The 26,888-nt window shown below is 41.7% G+C and overlaps 1 protein-coding gene across 1 annotated transcript; it reads right to left on the minus strand.

Moving 5' to 3' along the window:
* Positions 1–61: 61 nt before the first annotated feature.
* Positions 62–26,888, minus strand: LOC137140708 (double-stranded RNA-specific editase B2-like). Its single transcript, XM_067529234.1, has 10 exons — positions 26,667–26,888; positions 13,066–13,152; positions 11,855–12,798; positions 6,122–6,239; positions 5,394–5,562; positions 4,811–4,965; positions 3,644–3,797; positions 3,323–3,504; positions 2,913–3,094; positions 62–1,906 (listed from the first exon to the last, which is right to left on the minus strand). The coding sequence occupies exons 1-10, from the start codon at positions 26,767–26,769 to the stop codon at positions 1,727–1,729; spliced, it is 2,274 nt and encodes a 757-aa protein (XP_067385335.1). The 5' UTR covers positions 26,770–26,888; the 3' UTR covers positions 62–1,726.

Below are 26,888 nucleotides of genomic sequence, written 5' to 3' on the forward strand. Positions count from 1 at the left end.
GAGCAGTTTCCACTGGACTTTTTATTGCACGTGAATTGTAGTCTGTGTTTTTTTTATTTTGTTTTAAGCAGCAATTTGTTGTAAATATAGACGTCTTAGCGAGTATTTGGATTTTGTGAAGCTCTCTATGAGGTGGACATCTTCACATTTGAATTTGAGCTTTGAATTTAATGGGATAAAGGAAACATTAACACAAAGCCTTAACACAAATAAGTTTATTTGCAGTGATAAAAATATTCATGACCAATATAGACTAAGTACACTCTGCGTAACTACTAATAAAAGTTTACATTACATTTTACTCCAGTAGCTTTCAGTAGAAGCATTCATTTACATTTTCTACAGAAAAAACACGCTTTCTAAAATAACAGGGTTCCATCTTCAAGATGTTTGGAATTAACTCAATCATTGTAATACTGAAAAGGTAAAACCTACAGGACAAACAGTAAAGGAAAACCAACAATGTCTTCATGTAACACACACAGTCTTCCTGTAGGTGGCGCCATGTCTTCAAACTCCTAAGCCTGATCTTTACAACACACTTCAAAATGCATAAGGAGGAAAACCTTAAAGGGCGACTTCACACATTTTCCTCCTGCCTCCAATGATTCCAGATGGTTGGGGTCTGTGTATATGTGTGTGCATGGAGGAGGCTTCCGTTCTGATGATGTCATCTGAAGGATTCTTCATGATTCAAAGAACTTTATGGATGTCAAAGGGAAACAGCTTTCACTTGTTACTGCTGGGAAAGAACCACTGCAGCACAAAAGCAACAAACTCAATAAGAACGTAGAGAATGTAAAGACAAATAAAATGAGGTTCAGAAAAATGAATGTCATTCATATACATGTCCCCCTGCAACTACAACAACCGAATCAACTTGAAAATTGATGACGTCGCCTTTAAACGTGATGTAAATTAATATAAAGGAACAGGTGAGACACGTATGAGACACAAATAAGTGAAACAGCAAAACACAAACACATTTTCTAGCAAAAAAAAAAAATGAAAAAATAATCTGGACGAAAAGTAAATGTAACAATCAATTCACTGGTGAAGGAAACCAACGAGAAGCTCATGTTACAAAAATGAGATGCAGTGTGAGTTGGACGTTTGTACGAGGGCTTAAATAGTGACGCTGTGGGGACTCGGCTCCCAGATGGGGACAATAAGTTTGTCCCTACAAGGTAAATAATAGTATTTAAGGTTATGACTTTGGTAAAGTTAGGAGTGAGAATTGGGGTTCGACATGTAGTCACCTAGGAATCAAAAAAAAGCGTAATGCTACAGTTTAACTGTTAATCAGTGTCTAGTCTTGGAGTTAAACCAGGTAAAAACTTTTCTCTTTTTGTGTGTTTTAAAGTGTTTCATATGTGTGAATCCATTTTGTTTTAACAGGTTAAAGGCTGAGACTGATGATTGCTCAAAAGGTTTTTATTATTGTGCACTAATCTCAGAAATGGCTGAAACCAACTGTCGCGTTTTAATGGTTGTCGAGCGACAGTTGTGGTCTATGGCACTGAAGAACAAACTAAGACCACGTTCCTGCTTTACAGTGAGAAGACGTAGTTCATAGTTTGTTCTTCATGTAGAAAATCAGAGATTCCAATATCAGGTATTGTAACAAATCTAACTGTGCACTCAGCTGTGACTCTGCACAAAAAGTTTACTTTGTTTCGTGCTCATACTTATTATTTTCTTATCTGCCCGCCGTGAACCTCCACATTTAACAGGCACAGACACTGAAGTGACCCCGCTCCGGAGGTTTTCTGGGCCACGTTCCCAGACCACCACCCTGCAGGGCGGCGGTAAACTGCAGCAGCGCCCTCTGGTAGCGTCCAGCAGCCATCTTGGAACCGGAGTAAGTCCCTACAGTAGCTTCTGCGCCTGATTTCTGACGGTTGAACTGAGAAACGACACAGAAACGTAGTTTGCGGTCAGAATGGAAGAACCTGTGAGTGGCACTCGTCCGTTTAGGGTGGAACAAATTAGTGTTGTGAGCTAAAAATAACACTTGTCAATCACCTGTTGCACTGTTTGGCCTCCTCCAAGTGACACCTGTCCCGTGAAAATGGACATTTAACACAGCAGACATTTGGACTCGCCAATGCACCAAAAGCCCAGGTGTAACGAACACCTTCAGTCACGGCCTCATTCGAGTTTCCCAAAGTCCCGCTGCTGAATTTGTGACACCTTTAAATTGTGGATAATGTTACTGGTCGCTGGGTTTTCAGAGCTTTTCCTCTGAAAACCAGCTGCTTGCTGCTGCCACAAATGACACAGGTGATAATTCAAAATCCAAATTTTGGACGTATTCCCCGGGACCTGCTAAACCAAGCTTTAAACCATCACTTTCATCTACGTTTTGCCATGTGCAGCTAAGCTCTTTCTCGTTCTGAGTCTTCATGGCTCCGTCTCCCTTTGTGAACATCTTTTTTTTATTGTACCAGCAGCTTCTCTTACACTGATTCCAGTTGTTCCTGTAAATAATTACAAGTCTGTGTGTCAGTATTAAATTTTTAAAACTAAGACCATTTGGTCCGGCACAACTCTCGGAGCATAAATATTTTAATGTCACAGCGGAAATTAAACCACTGCTTATAAAAATATAATAACGTGACAGAGGTCAAAGCCGGTTTGGTCCTTCTGGCTTGTTTTATATAAGTAATACCACTTTTATATAAACCCTGTTGAGTCTGTTTTCAAAAGATAAACTTGCTCATGAAAACTCTGAAGGTGACTATTTTCACAAGCTTTTTGTCAGAATTGTGTCTTTGGTCGCGTTTACTAAAAGTTGGATTCTAATGTCCACTGCTGTGACAAAAAGACTTGGAGGATGAACTCACACACCCTCTGCCTGCAGCGTCTCCTGACACGAGCACGTACCACGATCAGTATTTTCTCTGACCCACCTGCTGCTGCAGCCTCTGCCAGCGGGCAAACAGGGAGCGTCTGCAGAGCCGTGACGCCGTCCCCGAGTCCTTCCTCCACCCCGTGGAGGTGCTGATCTCCTCCAGGCCTCCGTCACCGCAGCTCCAGTTCACGCTGACGTTTGGGGCCTTTCCCGTAGGTCGAACCCAGCTGCTGCTCAGACCTGAGTTTAGACCAGAACATGAAGTTTTCTTATTTTCCAATGTAATAGAAACACTGCGATTTGCACAAACTACCAGTTAATAAAAGATACTTTGACGAAACTGAACTCAAACTTGCTGCTGTGTGAGTCACATTGAAGAAGAGTGTCTGACAAATGCAGACCTGCAAGACTCTGACTAAAGACTAAACGGGACTAAATCTGTCAGTTCAGGACTCCAGCTGGACCTACAGCCGAGCAGCAGCTGCTGACGTCGGTAGGGAAAGGGCAGGTGCCTGATGGGGGCGAGGCGGCGTGCCATGGCTCTGCCCAGGTGACCCGTGTGACTCACGGTCCCCACCGTCAGGCTGTGCAGGTAAACTGGCTCCACCAGGTGGGACAGGAGTGCCCCCTGGAGGCCGAGCACACTCCATCTGTTGAGACAGGTAATTTCATTTTGCCCGTTTCTTTGCTTTCATCGCACAGATACAAGCGAAGAGAAGATTCGATTAGTTGATTCAGCAGCAGCTTAGAGAAGCCGCGACCAAACACTGTTTTACCATTTAAACTCACTTTGCCATTTTGTCAGTGCAGGACATGCTGACGGAAGGTCCGCGCATCGACACACCTTCCCATTTGTGACTGGGTGTCCGTGCCATCAGGGGAAGCGTCCCCTCGCCTCCATTCACCTTCACCCTGAGGCGACAGTGAAACCTCCTGCTGGGATCTGACAGAAGAGGAATTAAGGAACTAAGGAACAGTTTGGATGCGTTACACGTTTGAATGTTTTGAGCAGGAAAAAAAAAGGAGTTATTATCATTTAAGGTGTTTTTTGGTATAAGTGTGAGAGGTGCAATTTTAAAACCGAACTATTAATAACTCTGGCTTTATTTTGGAATATTTGGATCGGGTGTAATAACAGTAATCATTTGGCAGAGAACTTTTCATTTTCCTGCTGCACAATTTTTTATCAGTGTACAAATACAGTGAGAGCGATTTGTGTCTCTAACCCACGTTCATGTTTTTTTTTTACAGTTGCTTTTTGTGATTAAAGGGGCAAATGATTTTTCTACTTCTATTTTCACAGGTACAAAGCAAACTTTGTCCTTTATGTACATTACTTATTTCTCCAGTGTAAACTGAGCTTATCCATTAGCGTTCAATGGTGCTTTGTTGTGAAAAATCAGCTTTACACCGAAGTTTTCTCTGCTTAAAGATGGTCTGATGATTTTCATCCAACGCTGCTGTTGTCGGTTGTTTTAGATTTAAGCCTTTTCTACATGAAAGAACAACTATATCTGTCATGTGCCAGAAGAGGAGACATAGAAACTAAGCTGCTTAATGGACCCACGAGCACTGGGGATCATTAATGAATGTGTTTGATAGTGGAGCTTTCTGTTAATAATACATGAAATTCTTTGGGGGTCATAGTTTGTGCAGGAAGATACAACAAACAGTGGTAGAAGAAAGTGATTATTAAATTATTACATGTGTTTAAATGCTGCACAAGCTCCTCATACTTTACCTGTATTTCCATTTATGCTAGTTGATATTTCTACATTTGGAGGGAAATCTCGTGCTTGTCAGCCCACTACATTTAATTTCAAAAATGATGTTAATGGTGCTAATAGATCAGTAATTATTATTCAGTGATGTTAAGCACATTGTTATGAATATTAAGATGCAAACAGCACTTTTAGCACAGGGAAACAGAATCCGCACTAAACGTGTTTCTCTCACATGCAGCTGTGTTCTCATAGGGACAGTTAAGTCGAGCGTCTCCGCACGGTGACGAGCTGACGTACATGTGGAAGAAGACGTCGCCCCGCAGCCGGAACCCATCGCCGCCCGCGTTGGGTATGAAAATTGATGGTTCTGCACCGTCTGCTGACTTACTTCAGAGAGGAAGAAGAGGGAAGAAGAGGAAGACTGAATCCCACATGAGACAGTGGGACACAGACACACAAATAACACTGGACAGCACTAGAATTCACACAGCGTAAAAGATGCTGATTAGCAAATTCTGAGAATATAATATTACAGTATTATGAAGATAATAACTAGGTTATAACAATTGATACCAATTATTAATCTATTAATCTTAACACAAAACCTTAACAATCTAATAGGAATTTTATTGTAAAAATGTTTTAATTGCAGCTTCTTGTCAGGTAGAAAAGTCATGTCGACCTACAAAATAATATTTAAGGGCAAAAAACTACCCTAAGACTTAAATAGTATTAAAGGACAAAATCCATCTGACTAATGGACAAAATAACTTTTCAACGCAAACTGCTGAAAACATGAAATGAACCATTTGTACCAGAGCAGCAACTCCAGCTGAGCGTACAGGAATCGAACCAGCGCCCTTCTGCTCACCACTTCAGCATGGCAGTCACTGAGCCTTAACCCACTGTCGCTGCCAGTGTCTGCATCCAGACACTTAGTCCCTGTGGCCAGAGACACAACCTGGGCTGATCTGAGGTCAAATCCTGGAAAAACAGGATCATTAGCACGAAGCAGGACACAGACTGCAGATTTCTGTAAGAGGTCGGATTTAAGAAAATACTCCTTTGGTCTCAGAACTGGAAAACAAGACATTTCTCCTTTGCTGTTTCGTCCCAGCCTGAACATTAACAGGCTGAGACGGGCTAATGAAAAGTGCATAAGTGGAGAATTGCTCCATTGCCTCAAAAACAAGCGGCGGTGTTGCAATCTGGCCTCATCACAGATCCACAGGACGGTAGAGATGACAGCCTGCCCCTCTGGATCTGCAGGGTAATCTGAGGCAACTCCCTGCTTTGGGTTGCACTGATACATTTTCATCTCTGCCTTTTGTCCAATTGGAGACAAACTAGGAAATGTTTAGATAATTTGTGCAAATTGGGTTTGTTATAATAGCAGTAGACCGAACAACTGACTGATCAGAGAGTGATAAACTAGCTTCCCACTCGATCCCCACACAGCACAGATCAGCATTTACGCCTCTGATTATGGTGTGGTGGTCCTGCGTGAGGACAAGAGTCTTCAACTACTGTCCCCACCACTCACCTCTGGTCATTACAATCCCTGCCAGGACCTTGTGACGGGCTTGCGAGGTAGGAAAACAAGTGTCTGTCAGCTCTGTGTATTTTTCTCTCACCAGGTGGAAGATGGAGTCTGCGAAGAACTGCAAAAAATGAAACGGTAGACACAGTGTTGAGGTGGATGCACAGTGGACAATGTCAGCTTGATGCCTTTTTTTTGTTGTTGTTCTCGTTATGTGTGGAAAACTGACCATATTCACATTCAGGGAGGGAATTTTATTTTGAAATTCAAATGTCTCTAGACAAAAATGTGGCCCCGGTTTCCCCGGCGACCGCTCTGATGGGTGGAGCATTATGCAGCCGAATCTTTCCCAAGAAGTTTTTGTAAAAAGGATTTGGCTCAACAAAAACAGTTTTTTTTGTGTTCTGACAATGTCTGGTGAAATTAAGTGGAACCAACAAACAACATTGCATAAAGGGAGTAAAGGGAATGTTTTTAAGATGAATCCCCTTAAATATTAAGTTGCTCTAAGTTTTTCATAGAAGACCAGGCTCTAGCAGACATTTTCTCCCCCTGGCACAAAAACAGCGCCCTCAAGTTCAGGAAATTTCCCAAAGGGCACGAGCCAGGACTATGTGTAGTATCCATCAGCTGACTAACTATTGGCCAGAGGGAGTCAATGATGATTTAAGGACGTCTGGATAGAGAAAAGGTCAAGTAAAGGTCTTCAGCATCATCATGTTTAAGTTGCATTATAATTTAGTTACACATTACAATGAATTATTAATATTAAAGCAGCTTTGTCACCGTATAAACATCTGCACTGTGTGAAGTCAACGGCTCCATTAAAACGCAGAAAGCTATAATTCAATGCCATTTGGACAATATTTAATTTCTGTGAATCTCTGCACGGCTACATACAATAATAAATAATAACACGAATCATATAAAATAAATGATAAAAGTAAAAGAAAAGTAAAATCTACAGATGAGTTTAAATAAGAACTTTCATATTTCAATATATACAACAACAATAATAAGTTTTAACATTTGAAGTAAAACAAAGACTGCAAATATAAAATTAAAATAAAAACTGCACAACTGAACAAGCTTAACCAGTTTAACAGTAAATGTGGACATGTGCTTCGTTTTGTAGGGGGAAGGATGGACACTCTGGAATCCATTCTGGATTAAAAGCCTGGTTTTCTGTTTCATCCGTTGTTAAGCACAAGCCCACTTTTGGGCAGTTTCTCCAATTCTTCTGTGCAGTGCCTCTCAAGCTCCCCCGGGTTGGATGGGGAGCGTCGATACATTTTCAGATCTCTCCAGAGATGTTCGGGTTCAAGTCCGGGCTCTGGCTGGGCCACTCAAGGACATTCACAGAGTTGTCCCGTAGCCAGTCCTTTGTTATCTTGGCTGTGTGCTTGTGGCCATTGTCCTGTTTAAAGATGAACTGTCACCCCAGTCTGAGGTCCAGAGCGCTGGGGAACAGGTTTCCCAGTTCCTGCCGCTGAAAAACAGCATGATGCTGCCACCACCGCGCTTTACTTTAAGGATGTTATTGAGCAGGTGGTGAGCGGTGCCTGGTGTCCTCCAGACAGACACTTGGCATTCAGGCCAAAGACTGAGAGTCCTTCAGGTGGGTCATGTGCCTTTTAACTGAGGAGTGCTTTCGCCCTTCTCCCAGTTTGGCTGGCCCACTCTAGGAAGAGTCCTTGTGTTCCATTTACGGATGATGTAATGACTGTGCTCATTGGGACCTTCAATGCTGCAGAAATGTTTCTGTACCCTCCTCCAGATCTGTGCCTTGATACAATCCTGTCTTGGAGGTCTACAGTAATATCCTTGGACTTCGTGGTTTGATTTGTGCTCTGACATGTACTGTTAACTTCAATGAATTTGTAGAAACATCTTAAAGATGATGAGTGGAAACGGGACGCACCAGAGCTCAAGTTTGAGAGTCATGGCAACGGCCAACTCAACATGCGGACAATGATCCATTGTGGCGACCCTGAACTTATAAGATAAGCCGAAAGGACAAATCAAAACAAAACAAAAAAAAAAACCCAAAAATGTTAAAGGTTTTTAAAAAATGTCCAAATAAAGACTTCAAACAAACTTTGTTCACGTTATCATTATGGGGTATTGTTTGTAGAATTTTGAGGAAAATTAATTTGATCCATTTTGAAATAAGACTGTAACATAACAAAATGTGGAAACAGTTCATCGCTGTGATTACTTTCTGGATGTGCTGTATAGATGGACTGTGGTGGGCCCATTAGTAAACGCTGCTATAGGCTAAAAAAATGTTCTTTGTAAAGCACCTTGTCTTTTACGTCTCTGTACTGCAGCTGCTGTAATTTACAGTCTCTACTTGTCTTGTGTTAAGTGGATGAAGGAGGGGAAATTTGGAATTCTGAACTCAGCGTACAGAAAAATGGCACAACTTAAATTTGTATTTTATATGGATGAACGCAGAAATTTGAGTTTACATGAAATACGAAAACAAGTTGCTGTAATTACCAAGAATTATTGTACGTTTTTAAATTAAAAAGTGTATTTAAACCATTTAAATAGGGTTTTTATCTTGAAAACACACATTTAATTAAGTGGTGGGTGCAGTGGTTGTAGCTTAATAACCTGCTATGCTAAAAAACTAAGAAGTTGAATCCTTGAGTTTTGGTAAATCCTGTTAATTTAGTGATGTTAGTTAACTTATAGTTTAGCCTGTCGGTTGCCTGCATTCGATCGAGCAAAAAGAAAATCTCTTTAAACTCACTTTGTGCAATATGACAATTAAGTCCCTCGAAAATCCTCAATGTTATAAATAGTTCATGTTACGACACTTTGCATGGGTGTAAAATTGAGAGAGCAACTTACATCCTGTTTAAACCTGGGGACACTGAGTCTGTTTTCCTCAGCCAACAGAAACAGAAAACTTTTAAACAAAGTCTGCAGAGATGCACCAACAGTTGTGACATTTGCCTGGACCACAAGTACGGACTCGCCGGAAAATCTCTGACAGTCTGTCAAGCGTTCTCCTCCAGCCTGTGGAGGAAGAGGTGTCGCGGTCCAACTTGTCAAAATATGCCTAATTATATTTAAAGATGACTGAGACTTTTTGGCAGACAACAGGAAGTTAAATTTAGTTTCCATATGCAGCAAAGGTCCACAAAATGCCACAAGGAGCATCAACACAAAACAACAGTGTGGGGACTTAATGGGAGAAACATCGGAGATGCTTTCGATGAGATAACATACAGTAAATATTTACTGTATGAAATCTTCTCCTAATTAACCAAAGTGCTGATAATCGGAGAAGAAAACAGGTCTGTTCAGCACTTCAATCTATCGACACTGGAATATGTGACGGTCTGAAATGAGCCCAGAAGGAGCTGCAAGAAATTCGTGTTTGGTACATTCACATGTGACCATTGAAGTTATCTGTGCACATTGTCCTGCTCTTGTGTCTCACAATAAACTCCGCTTGTTACCAACACTCCCTGTCGCAGTTTGCACCTGGGTCCACCCTTTTCTCTAAACCGGGACACTGCATGATCTAACAGGTCGGCAACAACTGATCTCTTGACTGAAAAATAAATTGCAGCATTTGTAGTGATTTACAAAAACCACAAATGGTGAATGGAATTGGTTTGGTCTGTCTGTGTAGGTCTCCCTGTGTTGGCCCTGAGACAGGGTGGACCCTGCCTCTCGCCCCATGACAGCTGGCTCCCAGCCCCCCCACGATCCTACACAGAATAAGTGGTTACAGATAATACATGGATGGATGGACCACCATCCAAAGCTGATTTTATTTATTGTCGTTAAAACCAATATTTGTAATCTATAGCAAACTGTATCAAATATCTCTCAAACAGGAATAATGCATTTCCAAACTATCAGTGTCTGAGCTCTCTGCCCTCTCCAACCACTAACAGAAGGACAGTAGCTTACTCTATTTCTTTTCTGTGTAGTAGTGAATGAAGCTTGGTGTGTAGGCAATGGGAAGTTTCACCACATCGGGTTAAATGTTGGAGGACTTTGGTTCCATCTTGTGATCTGCGTCTGCTACAGTGCTTAGAATCTGCTTAAAATGTTCCAAATTGGACATTGAATGAGATGAAGAAGGAAAATGGCCCTGACCTGCAGGAATTAAATAGCAACATCTGTCTACATGACCTCAGTGTCTTTTCTTAAATGTTACTTCTTTTTGATACTCATTTTGCAAGAGTACGCACTTTTTTCTCCGCTCAACATTTTCTGGATGACGGTAGCACAAGGTCGTGTGTAATGAGTGTGTTAAACAATTATCTGTGAGATTATTATGCTCTTCACACTGCCTTCTCGCTCCACCTCAATCTACTTGGTCTGCTGCAGCTCCTCCTTCATCCCTAATGCGCTGTAATAATGTTCATTAATGCGTCACGCTGTCTGACAGACAGTTCATATCGAAGGAAGAGATGATGCCAAATGATCAGTTGGAGGGGCTGTGGAAAAAAACATCAGCTTCTAGACAAAGAGAAGGAGGTAAGCGCTCGCCCATTGCTCACTTGTTTAACCCTGAAGCAGTGTGAAAACACGTTTTCTGTTCACATTCAGAACATTAAAATCCCCTTTCTCATCTAAAATGTTGCTGTTGCATCTCCTTGTCAATGGACTCATCAAATCACCCCAAGGGTTTAATAAAATACCTACATGACTGTCTTTCTAATGTACGTTTGCATATTTGAATGAGTTGTGCATGAGTCGTGTTAAGTCGCCCCCTTCAGCTTTGTGGAGGCGACATTCGGGGGACCAATAATCTTGTATTCACACAAGCACAACAGCAAAAGATGCTGAGAACAAATCTCCCAAGCTCAGAGACGTAATGAAGTTGTTTATATGCTACGTACAAGCGTGCACGACACTATCCAGCCCTCAGGCCTCGGGATATGATGGCCATGCTGATGTGCGGCACACTCCATTTGGTAGCATACGGCACACCTCTGACCCATTTATCCCAACCATTTAGAGGACTGGTGAAAGCTAAAGAGATGAAGGGCAAATACATTGTCACTGCTCAAAGCTGACAAGTGTTTTGGGATGTTTGCAAGTAACTGTGTGATACATTTCAGCTCAGTCTATATCCTGTAATATGCTGATCCCATATTTGCCTGCAGATGTGTCACATGACATTTTGCTGTACTGTTATGGAATATGCATATTTAGTTTATTGTGTTTTTCAGAAAGTATGTAATCATTTAAAATAATCAAATGCAAATCTGTTATGCTTGAATATCAACACACCGACTCATGTTAAGTACAAAAAATACCCCATTGTTAGTTGTTTAATGAGTCCTTATTACTGGTCTGGACTGGACAAGATCTCAATGAACAGCCAAGAGAAGGGGACAGTCCACTCTGGGGACCAAATCTGGTTCTTTGCAGATGATGTGGTTCTATTCACTTCATCAGATCATAGCCTCCAGCATTCACAGGGGTGGTGTACAGCTAAATGTGAAGCAGCTAGAACTGGCCCCAGGTCTGAGGCTGAGGCTTCTCTGCTGAAGCTTGTTTACAAGTGAGGGTAAAATGGGGGGCAGGATCCAAACATGAATTGATGCAGGGTCAGCAGTAATGCAGGCATTACCAGACTGTCAGGCGGAGCTAAGCCAAAGGGAAAAGTTTTCTATATATTATTCAATTCCTACACAAATGATGCAACAGTTTGAACCATAAGGCTGATAGTTTCCAGAACAAGAAGTCAGACCTACTCACCTGTGGTAGCCTATTCTTGGCTCTGCTGCCCTGGAGGCCCATGAACTTCCTCTCTGGTCCCAGACTTATGTTGTAAAGAGACTGTAGGGCAGCTGCTGCCGCCTTGGCCTTTGCCAGTCTTTTACTGGGACCACACCCTTCAAACACTTTGCCCTCCACCCTAACCACCATGACAAAACTCTTCGTCGGCCTGCCATGAACTCTCTCTGTCAGGCACAAATACCTGAGTCCTGGTCGCAGTTTGTTGAGCAGCCCCACCGGACTGAGGTGCTCTGAGGTGCTAAGGGCATCCCTTTTTCTATTTGTTGAGGACACTAAGTCCAGTGTGAGTCTAACAAGTCTTTTGTGGTTGAGGATGCTGCAGAAAACCTCCTTTTTTGTTGCGTTGCAATGCAGGAGATCCCAGTTTTCACACAGTGATGGCTCAAACTCTTTGAGAAATGTGTCAGGGATGTCGAGTTTGTCTGTGGTAAAATCTGTAGACGTGCTGGTGAAGTTCCCCATAATGGCATGAGCTTGGGAGGCATCCGGGAACTGGATGAATGACCGCAGAGCCAACTCTGCAGCCCTCATCTTAGCCTGCTTCTTTGTCGGTCCTCGGCCTTCAAAGTGGAGGCCATTCACCTCCACCCCTACACAGAACATTGGAGCATGCAGCGGCCCAGTCTTGGACACAATCTCATATCGTAGGCCAGGTTTTAACTCATTCAGCTGCACCAGCGCATTTTTTGGAGTGATGGCCCAGGCTGCTCGTTTACAAGTCAAATGGTTTTGGTGGTGCAGCTGGTCTTTTCCGTCCACCAACGGTTGCTTTCTATCCAGAGTTCTTATTCCGTGTCTGGGGAAATTTCTGCAAAAAGTAGATGGATGATATTTTCGCAGCAGCTCACAATCGACATGGATTTTATCGTCCTGATTCTCTTTCACTTCCAAACTGCGTGAACCTGTTGACAGATCAAAATAATAACAAGAAACAATAAAGATAATGTGATTTTTTTAATTTATTTTTTTGGTCAAAATAAGACATTGTGTAAACACCTAACTATTATAGTTATCATTCTGAGACATGGACAAAATACAGCATGGACTGTGGACAAGTCCAGTTTTGGCAATGACAATAAAGCAAATCTGTACTTGAATTTGATTTGCAACAACAATTTTCTCGACATTGGCAGAAGAAAAACTTAAAATGCAAGAAGGAAAAGATTTACTTGAGTTGTCTGCATCTTCAGCTGGTGATACTCCAGTATCCCAGATTCTTTTGGGACTGATGAGGGATGATAATATGTTGCCTCCTTCTGAAACACAGCATCATAGATAAAGTCAGTTGTTCAGCACTTTGTTCACAGAATGAACAAATACAGTCCTGATTCTGAATTCTTACACATGAAAGCAATGAAATGGACTGAAGGACTGAACAAATTATCGGGGAAACTGCAAACATAACACGTGAGACCGACCAGGTTATTAGTGTTCCCAGCAAATGAAGGGAGTGAAGGCAAACAGAAAGGCAGTAGAGAGCCCGCTGGGGTAATTGAAACGAAGACCCAGGAAGTACTGAGGGGTTTTGTCATTTTCCAGTTCAAATGTTGTCAATCCCTTAAATGGCTGTTATCAGCTGCATCACATGGAATTTGTTGTTCTACACTGACAAAAACTGTGATTATACTACTTAAAAAATACAATGCCAATATGTTTACCACGATATTAAATACGGAGCGTTTCTGTCATTTCTGATGTCCTGATGGGACCTTTTACTGTCCTGTTTTTATTTCTGGGGACTGGTGATCCTGGAGGGCACTGCAATGCAAACTAAAAGTCATTAGAATAATGAAAGGTGCAGACTAAACTATTCGGCATTAACCTTGCACCTTGCAGTTATATTAGGCGTGTGATGCCATTAAGTGGTGGGTTGATATGAGCGAGGGCTGTGAGATGGGATGTGAATGTAATGATGTGAGGCTGGAGCTTCTGAAGGCACTGGCAGGTGGTTGGAGGTGTTTTAATGGTCTGCATCATCACAGCTAATGGGGCCATTTATTTTAGGATGAAAAAGATAATAATTGTATTTGTCTTTGCAATACACCAACTAAACCCTCACATCATCCCATACACACACGTCATTTCCATGTATCCATTCATCTCTCACTTGTTAACACACACTCTCCCACATTTCTTCTAGTTGCCTTGTGACAAGTTGCCTAATCTACCTGTAATTATTATCACAACTCAATTAGCAAAATGAGTTTGTGCAGCAATTGCAATACGGGTTTTGCGGCTGGGAATCAGAAACTGGTACTTAAGAAAGTGTCTCGCTTTAAAACAATGTGCTGCACTTATACTACACTGTGACACGTGTAGTTCTAACCTACATGTGACCTCAGCAAGATGTGACCCCCCAAGGTGACATTAATACCACCAACCCCCAAGTACTAGCCACAGTAGCTGGTGATCAAAAAAAGGTAGTGTCAGGCCCTGGACTCCATAGGTTAATTGTTCACCCTCTTTAAATGTGGAAATGTTGAATTTCAGCTGGAAAATAAATGTAGACTAATATGAAAGTCCAGGATGAGAAAGGTGGACGAACTGCACCAACCCTGACCTCAAAAATCCGAGATGGCTGCTCCTTTCACCAACAGAGCTCAGGCTTTTAAAACAGTCGTTAGAAATAACGCTACTCTGGCGTTAATGTTGTATGTTGATGTACTGGAACATGTTCAACTCCAGTGTTCCATCAAAGGAACCACGTAAGCAACATGTCATCCAGCCTGCACATGGACTTATCAGAGTAATAAGCACATTTTACGGTGAGCAGGGTTTGAACCTGCACAGGGAGATTCAGTCTAAATCCCACCGGGTTTCACCACCGTCTACCAACATGTTGCCTAACCGACCTCTTTGTCACCACAGCGACATTTTTGTGACACACAGCTTCATCTTGTGCTTCTGAGAAACCATACATTTCAGCTTCAACCAGCATTTCTCACTCTACTCTTTCGTCATCTTTAGCTGATGTTAATTAGTACTCGACCGTCGTTCACTGAACTAGAGAGGATGGAGACAAAAGAGCTGTGAAGACATGAGAAGAGGACGACTGCATCGCTTTATCTTCCGCTGTGATTGTGTTTATCAAACCTTAGAAGTGAAGTTTCTCCATCCAGCCGCTGGTAATGAACCTTATTTAATAGAATAATGAAATTAGGCATGGCGGGGGGGGGGAGGCGAGGGGGCAAAAAGCACCCGCTCGCTGTCCGATCTGTGTGTGTGTGTGTGTGTGTGTGTGTGTGGTCTGACAGCTGCAGATAATCTCATTTGCTAAGCATAATTAATGGCAAGCGGCTTTCATTTATTTATAATGTGGACTGTCTTTCCTGAAGGGCAAAGAAATATGTAAACTTTTTGCAATATTTTCTCTCTCACATGCTTTGATATTAATACTGATATTTGTAATAACTGTTTTTTTTTTCTTTCTCACTGCCATGTTTCCTGTGGGAACACGCTTGCTGCTTATGAAGACTCTTTAGGCTGATGAAGGGGACTGGTTTAGGGAAATGAGCTATTTTCTATGTTTTCTAATTGTTATCAAAATGGTTTAAGCAGTTTGTGATTTGTTCATTTGCATGCGTTTTCTCATAAAGCTACAATCTGCAATTTACTAGTCCTGCTGATGAGACCGATGGAGCTTTAAGTTGGAATTTGACATGAAAGAAATAAAGGTGACTCAGTCAGGGTTAGTACCTACTGATACCTGCACTTTATATGTAAAAACTAAATATGCCTTATTTATGCTGTGATTTCTACATAGATCCCAGCTTTTATTTGTTATACGTGTGAAACCAGCATCGCAAAGTTCTGAATTTTTTTTTCTGCAGCCCATGAAAGAGACATCTCGTGAGGCAAAGTCTTTCTGGTCAGAGCTCTTCCAATGTTCTTGGTTGTTTAAATGTACTGTAGGTCTTAACCTGATGTGCAAGCACATTGAGGCACTAAAATCCAGTGGGGTCTCACGGCAATAAACTCCATCACCTCGGGTCAGCAGCATTCTCAAACACCAAAGGAGAAGGAAGCTTGTGTAGTTGTTCAGTGCAGATCAGCTGTCCCCCATCATGGCTGATCTTGTTATTCCTGCAGCTAAAGAAACACTCACAGACCAGTTGCTTTAAACCTACTTGACCCATCTCCAGCCTGTGACACTGTAAACCATCAGATCCTTCTGTCCGCACTGTGTGAATTTGGCATCTCTGGATCAGTTCTAGCCTGGCTTCAGTCTTACTTATCCGGACGAACCTTCAAGGTATCCTGGCAGGGGCACATTTCTAACTCTCATAGCCTCTGGTGTGCCGCAGGGCTCAGTTCTTGGTCCTCTTCTTTTTCCATCTATACTACATCCCAGGGTTCTATCATACACTCACATGGCTTTTTCTATCATTGGTACGCTGACCAGAAAACTCTTCAGCTCATTGATCCCACAGTGGTGGAACGAATGACCAAACTCTGCACACTCAGCAACCTTATTTAATATAAACACCTTTCTGTTCTTTCTTGCACTTGCATCTTATAAAACTGAAATATGTCTGATTGAATTTTCCTTTGCTGTTTCCTCCTTGACTTAAAGTGTTCCTGCCTTGTACCTCACTTGTAAGTCGCTTTGGATAAAAGCATCTGCTAAATGACTAAATGTAAATAGTAATGTATTAATATAAATCCATAGCTATACCTGACGACCATTTACACCATTTAACTGGCCTCCCACCATGTTCTGCAGCACCTGGACAACCCATGCACCTATACCTGCATGTATGTTTGTGGACTTCAACACTGCTCTTGATAGTGTACATCACTTCTTGTCCACAGGAAACAGTATGTAAGCCGACTGCACCTCCCTGAGCGACTCAGACTCTTTAATTATGTTGACAACACCACCTTCATCAGCGTTCCTACAGGGAAGAAGCTAAAGACTTGGTGTCACGGTGGAAAGAACAATCTGAAGCTGAACACACACCCGAGCACTCCACTCCCCGTCCTCGGCTTATTCAACGAAGGACCGTCAGCACGAATTCTTGGGGACGACCATTCAGCAGAACCTGAAGTGCGACTCGAATCTTTGTACTTGCTACTCGGAGAATAAATTTCATCCTGAAAAAAAGTTTAATCTTAACACTTTCATTGAGCTGCCTACAGTATGATCTGTGCCGATAATAGTGATATAGTATTGATATGGTCATAATGGCTGATTTCAGGACAATAGGGGATCCTCCATAACTCCTCTAAGCACAGTTGTGATGGCTGAGTGGTTTAGTTGTTGAACCTCAATTCTGTCTTTAACATTTGCCTTGCACATCAATACAGTTTTTATGGTCAGGTGTAGCCATCCTGTCAGTTTTCCATGCGAAAGCCTTTACCAGCCAATGTGAGCAGTAATTTAAACTGCTGCATGTCCTAAATCATCCTTGCCATTAATACGGTAGCTGTCTATATGGAAAAGTACGTATCTAGCAGTAAGCTGTTCGGCAGCTGTGATGCCCGAGCGGTTAAGGCGTTGGTCTCCCCGTGCAGGTTCAAGTCCTGCTCACAGCAAACAAATTTATCACCTTATTTCGGCCGATTACAGGAGCAATGATCTTTGCAGTTAAACCTGACCTCGTGCAATGTTCTGGGTTCCCGTGCAACCATCATTGCCAAAAACCATTCAGACATTTGAGAAGGCTAAACGGTAAACTCATGGCCAGTGTGTTGTGCTGTAGCTGACGTAGTGGCAGCAAACACATTCTATAAATCAGCCTGTATTTAAAGACTGAACATATGATATAAGTGCTTTCATGTACGTACGTGTGTGTGTACTGAATGCTGCAAACGGAGTCAAGTTGCCAACTTGACTAAGTGAACCAAAAGTTTCGGATTCACAACACAACCTCTATGCGGTGACCTAATTCTTTGTTACGAGAAGACACACTAAAGCAGAAAGTTATAATAAACTAATGATTTACAGCTGGAAAACGACGCAGAAGAATGTGCTTTACAGTTTCCTAACCCAAAAAAAAAAGCGAAGCCTTTTTATCTTTCATCTCTCAGGAAACGTGCTCTGATAATGCCACACTTGGAGCTTTGATCAACTCACCGTGAGAGTGTGGGTGGGTCGCGAGAGCAAACTGCTGACAGCACATCCACTGACTAGATGAACACAAACATTTGCACATTATATATACTGCTCACATCATCTCACAAATACACACACACACACACACACACACACACACACACACACACACACACACACACACAAGTGCTCAGAAACTCGCAGTTATGGAAATAATGTTAAACAGATCAAAGTGAATGAAAACAACAATGGTGCTTACAAACTACAGCAACACATGACACGGAAGTAATGACTTATTTCAGGGTTGGATTAGGGATTTTGATGCAAGTAAGTTGGGTCCAGTCTCACAGCAGGTGGTTTCATTCGAGCCAATCCACCGTGTTTCTCTAGCCTTATCCAAATTGCCTTTCTTGCTTAAACCAAAGCACACACGGGACTCTGGAGTCACACTCAGGTCTATGGGTTGATAATCCTGCACTTTGCACGCTCAGCGCCTGCTCCAACCTGCTCCAATCACGTCTTTGCCGCTGTCTCTCTGTTATTCATTCGAAAATGTGTTGCACTGGGACGTAACCGTTCACGCATTGTGTGCGCGCTTCTAAAATCAACTCCCGTTTGCAGCTTAGGTGCATAGGAACACGGGGTCAGGTGTGCACACGTGGCCTATGCTGTTGTGAGCATCTTAAACTTCTTTGCTGCTGTGCCTGTTTCACTCTCAGTGGCCTTTCTAGTAATAGTATACTAATAGTATTAGTCATTATGAGGAAAAAAACTGCCTTGCTGTTCTGGGAAGCTTTGGGCAGCACCTCTTCATATTAAGGAAAATTGTGGAGCATATTTCTACTGGCAATATATTGAAAAACAATTTCATACTGTAGCTTTGACACTATGTTATCATTCTGATTGTGCAAAGTAGCCACTGGGGTTTTTAAATGAGTGTACTGTAACAGTACAGAGTACAAGTTCAAAGTAAGTGATGAAGTAGAAATACTTCATCACTTCTCTCACTTCAATGCTGTACATTGTTTTTAAGGTCTGAACAGCTCCTCCTCCATGATGCTAGAAATGACCTGGTCACGTCTGAATCCCATGTGTCATAATCTATATGCTGATTCAGTTGTAAGAGAGCAGCACTGAGATTTAAGTGGAGATGAATGAGGACCTGAGGACTCAGAGCAAATCAAGGCCGACTGCAGCTCGAGTGACAGCAACAGTGTTTTAGAGTCGATGCTTGAAGGAAGAAGAATCTGATTGTGGTGGATCAGGGAGATATTTTTGTATGCTGATGAAGTCATTGCATTTCTTATTATCCAACACTGACTCATTATCATCTCTATGTAACATGCAATCAGCTTTGATGGCTGCGTGGTTCAGGTGGTGCATTTAAAGTTCGTGGCTTTTTCAGTTTAGCTTGTAAATGTACATTTATGGTTTTAAACCTCCTTCTGACTTCCGTCCTCTGCTTATAGCTAAAACACTCCTCCAGGAGGACTTGTTATCATTAGTAGTTCAGACATAGTGTGAGCAACAAGACGACATCATGTGAATGGAAGGTTCCTCCACATGATGTCATCTGGAGGCATTTCTCAGCTCGAAATAGAGAGATATTTGAATATAGGTAAATCAGAGGGAAGTTTGACGGCATTTATGTACATGTACGACCCAAACTGGAACCAAAAGAAGCGAGTTCAAAATAGGTGAAGGTGTCTTTTAAGTCACACCCTGGTTGTCGTGCTTCATTCTGTACAAACAGCAAAGACATTAAACAATAAACACACATCAGCAAGACACTTCTTCTAGTCATTGCTGAATGCAGCATTTTAAGATTTGCATTTCAAGATCCAACTAAAACTGAACTCTTTTTTTATATTATGGTGTTTTGTCTTATTGTCTTTTAGTATTTGGAAACTGTCGATTTGACTTTTTTGCCTTGTTTTTTTGTTTGTAATAGTCTTTTAAAAAGACTTTTAAAGTTGGTGCCTTGTTACAGGTCACCATTGAAAAGGAGATTATTTTATCTAAACTGCTCTTTTACCTGGTTAAATAAAAAATAAAAATAAAAAAATACAGATTTTTCTACTTTGTCGGGTCATTATGTAACTTTTTAAATGTGGCATCACGTTGACATGTAGTCATTTTTCCATTTGTTGGAATATTGCATTCTACCCCATGTGTTCGTATGCTCCATCTCCATACTGCTTTGATTTGTTTACTGTCGTATTAATATTCATTTCACTTTTTTTTTTTTAATTTCACTGTGGATCGGTGTTACATATTTCTTTCCTGCTCACTGACAACAAAGCCTTTTGCAGTCTAATTCTAAATTTAGCCCGTCAAATTACACTTGAGCAACAAAGCCAGCCGGGGCTAAACGTCTGCTTTGAAATCAACAGGCTGATGATCATTATTTGGAAATGAGTGATGAAATTATTGCCTGAAACATATGGTATTGTGCAATGAAACTGCAATGAGAGATAATAACGACGACAGCAATCATTTATGGCAGCCTGTTGACAGCTGGCAACGGCCTTGTTTCAACATTTAATGCCCTCGCCTGCTGCTTTACTCTCACTTTATCAGTTTGAAAGATTAGAGCTCATTTGTCTCTAACTGTGGACGATTTGGAGCATTTCGATCAGGCGTCAGACTTCTGGGTGAAGAAACACCAAGTCTCCCTGTCACTGATGGCAGGTAGTGGAAAACCTAAAGTCAGAGCATTTATTCACGTAAAGTAGCAGCTGTCATTTTACCATTGTCACTTGGAAAAGAACATGCAGAAACATGTGTTGGGGTTTGATTTAACCAAAATCTAAAGCACAAAAACAGTTTGCGCACTCAAATCAAAAAGGATCAAGCCGAAAGGGATACGCCGAAAAATGCACCACCCAATTCTGCACCGGTTACACACACGGCGCTGTACCACGCCAGACGCCATTTAAGCCAGCGTTAGTCTAAAAATGTTTGAAAATGAACATTAGGGATAGTGGCGTTGAATGCAAATGCACTGAGTAGACCTTTGTAGTTCATTCCTTATCTCTGGCTACATTAGTCACTCCTGGCAAAACACACCTGACTTTCTAACCAGACTTGTACTTAAACTGATGTGGATAATGGACAGTGGAAAGTAAAGATGTGTAAAACATTGTGGATTTAAAACACGCGTCTGATGCTGAGGCTTTCAGCTGAAACCAGGACACTAACAGGAGACGGAGGAGGGTGTCAGTGCGAGAGGAGAAAAATGGAAATGGGTTTTGAGTTACTTAGAAATGCTTTAGATAGAAGTTGTAGCACTGCTTCAGCAGCAGTAGTTAAACCCTTTGTCGTGATGAAGATTATTGTTCACCGTAGTTGATTTTGCAAGAGTTACCGTACGTGACAGATGCAAACTCCACGTGACGTCTGCATTCACACATCCCACAACATGAGAGTTTGATTGGAGAACGGCCCATCTGTGTGTCACATGTATCCCTGTGTGTTTGTATAAAATGCACTGGTCCTTCTCCTCAGCGGAGGGCCCCTCATCCTTAAGGTTGTTGCACTGCCTCTATGCAGGTGTGCCACACGGTTCGGTTCTCGGCCCTCTTCCTTTCTCCACACCACATCCCACACATCACATGGGGTCCGCAGACATCAGTTCAACTTAAACACCCACAGACATTATCCCTCTACAACATCAGAAATATCAGTGCCTGCCTTTCTAAAGGGGTTTGGAGTCTGTAAATGTTCCCTCACCATTCATTATTTTATGTCACCTCTTTAAGCACACTGGGGGCTACGAAGGCATTATCTAGGGCTCTGCCAGTCCAGGTCTGACAGTGACGTAATAGTCCAAGTGCTTGAACATTTTTTTAAGTTGCTGCAAAAAATATTTGAATGTGAAAATATTTGCTTCTTGAGGTTTTTAAGCAAGGCCCGTCCAACTGACCGACTAGAGAAGAACAAACCTCTTTAAACCCATGAAAAAAAGTTTAATAGGGAGGTGGAAAGGGTGATGGATTGTGCAACCAGACTTTTAGCTTTAGTAGTAGTATCGCCAAAGGGTACTGAGGGAGGCAAACAAAAAATTGGACACCTTCAGACACCTTCATTATCTGAAGCTGAGGGATGAGAATGTGTTGTGTGTTTCACACTGGATAAGTCCCCTGTAGTAAATTCCTCTGCTTTGCTGACTCATCCATCAACCCCAAAGTTTTCTGTGGCTAAATACCAGGTGACGCTACAAACCTCAGTAGGATTCATCCACTGGAGACAATAAATGTTCCCACACAGTTTCACTGCAAAAGCAACACTTTATTCATGGGAACACTGGTGATTCTGACACAACTTCCATGAGGACAATGTTGGACAGACCGCTCCTGACAAATAATTGTTTTAATTCACCTGCCACCAGACGTCCTTCTCAGGCACATGGCCAAATTACTGAATGTGATTGTTCATTTTACTCTTTGATGTGTTTTTTATTTCTTTTTTCCGCCACCCAATGTAAGTGAAGCTCTCTGCTGATTATAAGCTGACGAATAATGTTTGTTTTTTTGTATTCTCACTCCTGAAATCATGGTTTACTCCACCAGAAGGTAAATAACATGAGTTGACTAAATACATTTTCAATATGTCACATCTGAAAATCCAGCCAAGACTTTCACTGCATAAAACATTGTGGAATACAAGAGGATAAAAACATCCTCCCCTCCATGTGTAAGCATGCAAATGTGCGATTATCTGAGCTGGATCTCTCCCTGTGAGAGCTCAGGCCCAAACAAACGTAATGAGAGAACCATTAAATAGAATTTACGGCAATTTTCTCAGACTCAGACATAAAGAAGACCCTTAATGTCCAAACAGATAATCGTGCTGTCTGTCAATTCTGTTTTGTTTTTGTTTGTTTGTTTGTTTGTTTGTTTTTACAAAAACCGCTATTTAAGCAAGTTATGAAAAGCGAGTAGAAAAGAACTTTTTGTTTTCGCTGATAAGAGGAAAGAAAAAAACTTACAAAGGTTTGTAAATTTGATAATGCAAAAAATTACTTTTGAATTGGCCATTGCCAATACAGGTCCACAAAACTGCTGATCAATGATGCAAAAGACAGATGATACAAGGATAAACAGACAGATAGATGTTTTCTTGATCCTGTCTGAGAAACTGTCAAACACAGCAAATAGCTAAATCAATATAATGTTATGTTCACTGGTGCCAATTTGGTTTTAGTAGTTCGACTTTGCCACCACCACCTTAATTATACAGTTTCTCCCTTTGTGCCGTTTGTCTTCCCATGTCTACCCCCCATTTCCTCAGTCCTTTTGTTCCAACCAATCAATAAATCCTCTGCTAATCCTCCGTCCTTACAAGTTGTGCATTTGTCTGAAGCTGCCCCACAATAAATAATGGAGCAGTTAATATTTGACAAATGTAAACACAGAAAAAATAAAGGAAGGGGCTCTTAGCTCAGAGGTTAACCCACTGAATCAAGCTGGGAGCTACTTCCTGCTTACATCCCCCCAAGCAATATGGGAACTGTACAACCAAACCTTAGAGCATGATTATCACTCAAATGCAAACACGCATCCATCCTTAATCCATATATTCACAGAGTTTTATACTGTAATATAGTATATATAATTTTTAAAGCACGCAGAAAAGGTGCAGATTCCAGCTTTAATGTAAACTTGTCACAGCTTATCGAAGCCTATTTGATAACTACACGAAAAGCCTGTCAGAGTTTGCTGCAGTTCCCCTCACACTGGGCTGCAGAGGAAACGGGACCCCCTGACCCTCACAGAGCTACGCCATCACTTTACCCACTGAGCATCCCTGCAATTAAGTTAAATGGGCACACAAACCATATTGCTAATGTTTTCATGAAGACAGAGCCCCAGAGAAGTGTGGAGATTGCAGAATCCATCAGTGAAATTGCACACTGACACGCCCCACTAAGTTTGACTGCACAACAGAGCTCACTTATCCAGAATGCATCCAATATACAGACATGTCCAAATGCATGACGTGTCATCGGAGAAAAACACTGACAGACTCATCACAGACGGGGCAGCTGTTTGTTCCATGTTGCAGAATCATAATCCTCATTGAAAGCAGGACAATCAAATCATTCCTCCAACTAGATGTTACGGCCAACAAATAGCAGTTTGTTAATTTGACTGAAAAGCCGGCAGAAGGGGATTTTACAGCCAAATGGCAATTTATTTTTACTGAAAAGCCCACAACTTACTCCTGTCATCTGCAGACACACAGAAATCCCTGTTAACAAAGTAATGTCATTATGTCCTTATTAGACTAATCCCTAACAGGAAAAGGGAATTTTGCTTTTCTGTATCAAAGCAGCTAAAAAAAGTTGTCTTATTGTTTAAAAATGTCTTGATTTTAATTCATTAATTTATTCATTCGTTCCTTGGAACCCAAGCCAGCCAGCTCGCATGCTCAAACAGTGAACCGTTTTGCTGTTGTGCAATTCTTCAGGCTTTGGTTGCATTAGGATGGTGACTTAAGGGGTCACAGGTAAATGATAGAGAGCAAAACTGTAAACTGTACTCTACAAATGGTTTGGATTTTTAAATGATCAATGCTTTAGTGGAAATATGCTCCAAAAAGGTATTTTATTGTGAAGAGAAGCTGTTGAACAGCAATGGGGACAGTGCAGTCAGAGAACTTGTAGATTTTGCTGGGTTCCCAAACTTTGTATTTCCTACTGAGCATAGCAGATGGAAGAAGAGCACAGCAGAGCAGGGAGAGGGAGCAGAGCGCGTTGAGTGTCGTGTATGTGGTAGGTTTGATTTTACAGGCCAATAACCAAGGGTGTACTGAGGTGAGAGTGGTTAGCTGTATAGCTAGAGGGTCACTGGTTCGAACCCACCTGCTGGCTGCAGCCTTTCTGTCTGGATGGAGTAACTGCTGGAAATTGTAAGATGAGGCAGCAGAGCAGCTGAGCTGTTGTGTAGATCTGGGAATAAGATTTCGCCTTCTGTTTCTGAGATGCCAGCTGGCGATAAAGGGCAGTTCTTTGTTGGGTACAGTACAAGTATTAGTTAAGCACATTCTGCTCCTAAAATAGAGGGATTTCAGAAGCTCCATTAAGTAATGACTTTTCAGAAGCCTTTATTTTCATGTACAAAAAAAAAGGCCAATGGGTCATTAATGAAAGTGGAGCAGGATTAGCGCACTTTGAATAACCACTGGAGTTAATACAAAAGCCATCATGGAGTAATCTGCAGTGTTTACTGAGGATTAGCAAGTGGAGAACAATGCCAGTTTAATCTTCCAAGGCCGACCTGTTGCTCAGACGACTATAATTATCATTATCAGCATGAGCATCACGACGGGACATTTAGTTTATGCAGGAATATGATATTTATGAGTGAATAGAAAGTAAAAGCGTGAGACTTGACTTACTCCACCAGTTGAGCTTCTGATCCAAGTGTGTTGACATTTGTAACATGGGATGTGATGCACGTCAATGTTTCGGCTATTAAAGTTGTTGACATTTGTAACATGGGATGTGATGCACGTCAATGTTTCGGCTATTAAAGTTGTTTTAGCAGGACTTTTACTTGCTGGGCTTTTAGCCACCAGGGCTCTGTGGTGATGTGTTTATTGATCCATGTCTAATAATTCCACATGCATTACCATGAAATGTGGACATTTCCCAATGAGGTTGATCATTTTATTATTAATCAGGATAAAAATGTTACATGGTTTTGGTGATGACTGTATTTGATTAAAAACACTTGAAAAAAACACAAAGTTTCCTGACATCACATCGATTCACTGAAGCTTTTTCTCGGATAGATATTTAACATGAATCATGTGAAACCACATTAACGTGTTGTCCAGGAGTCACACACCCTTTTTTAAAATGATTTCACACTTTAAAAACACCACCAGATTAAACACACTAACCAAATGCTTTGAATGTTGCACCTTTTCAAACCTTAGTGCCAGAAAACCATCATCATCAGGCCAAAATAGTGTTTAACAATAATTGAATATAATAACTATTTGTTATATTTAACCAAATGTTCTGAGTTTTGTCTGCGCAATCACCTGGTCAGACTGTGTTTGTGCAGGAGCTGAAAAGCAATTGATGTCAGTTTGGTGTCACTGGTGCGTTAACATGCAAAACTACGCATCTGTCCGTTGACTCGACCCGACTGACGTTTGAATGGAATCGATAACATGAGGGAACTTCACCTGGAATCCTACAATTAGCAAGCTGAAAAACCTGGGAGCAGAATCTGCGGCTTTATACAGATGGAGGTTTTCATTTGTAATGGATCTGCTCCACAGGCAGGAACAATTCCATTTCCTGGGTTCAGCCTCAGTTGTTAGAGCAAAAGATAAACAATCATCTCCGCAAAACTAGAGAACATCCAAAGGCCACAGACAAGATTCAGGTTCAAATTTATTTGAATAAAAAATGTTCAAACTCAAGCATTTTTGCCCCCAAAAACGACACAGAGCCACTAGAAACACTCCTGCGTATCACAGCCAAACTAAACCTCAGTAAGGATTCTAGCACTGTATGATACTGACATGTAAAAAATAATGTCAACTGCAAAACGTCTTGTAAAACACGAGGATCATTTTATAGAAAATCCACCTCATCTGAATATAAACATCATTATCCATATCACAGCAACAGTCCTTTCTGCACCCCCCCCCCCCCCCCCCCCCCCCCCTTAAACTTCAACAAGCTGCTGGACTAACCTTTGCCTTTACTCCTCCTCCTCCTCTTCCTCTTGCACTTTCCTTTCACATCACAGTCTGACCTCTCCATGTTTCTGCTGCTGCTCCCGGGCACAAGGGCCATTGTTTTATTTAGTTCTTATTCTAGTCCCCTGTAGTAGTTTGTCGTGTGCGCCTTGCTCTCCTCTGTCGGTCTGAAACCAGCGCTCGGGGAGGATTCAGAGTGGCGCTGTGCAGCGGGAA

The sequence above is a fragment of the Channa argus genome, chromosome 14, assembly GCF_033026475.1.
Source record: "Channa argus isolate prfri chromosome 14, Channa argus male v1.0, whole genome shotgun sequence".
NCBI lineage: Eukaryota > Metazoa > Chordata > Actinopteri > Anabantiformes > Channidae > Channa > Channa argus.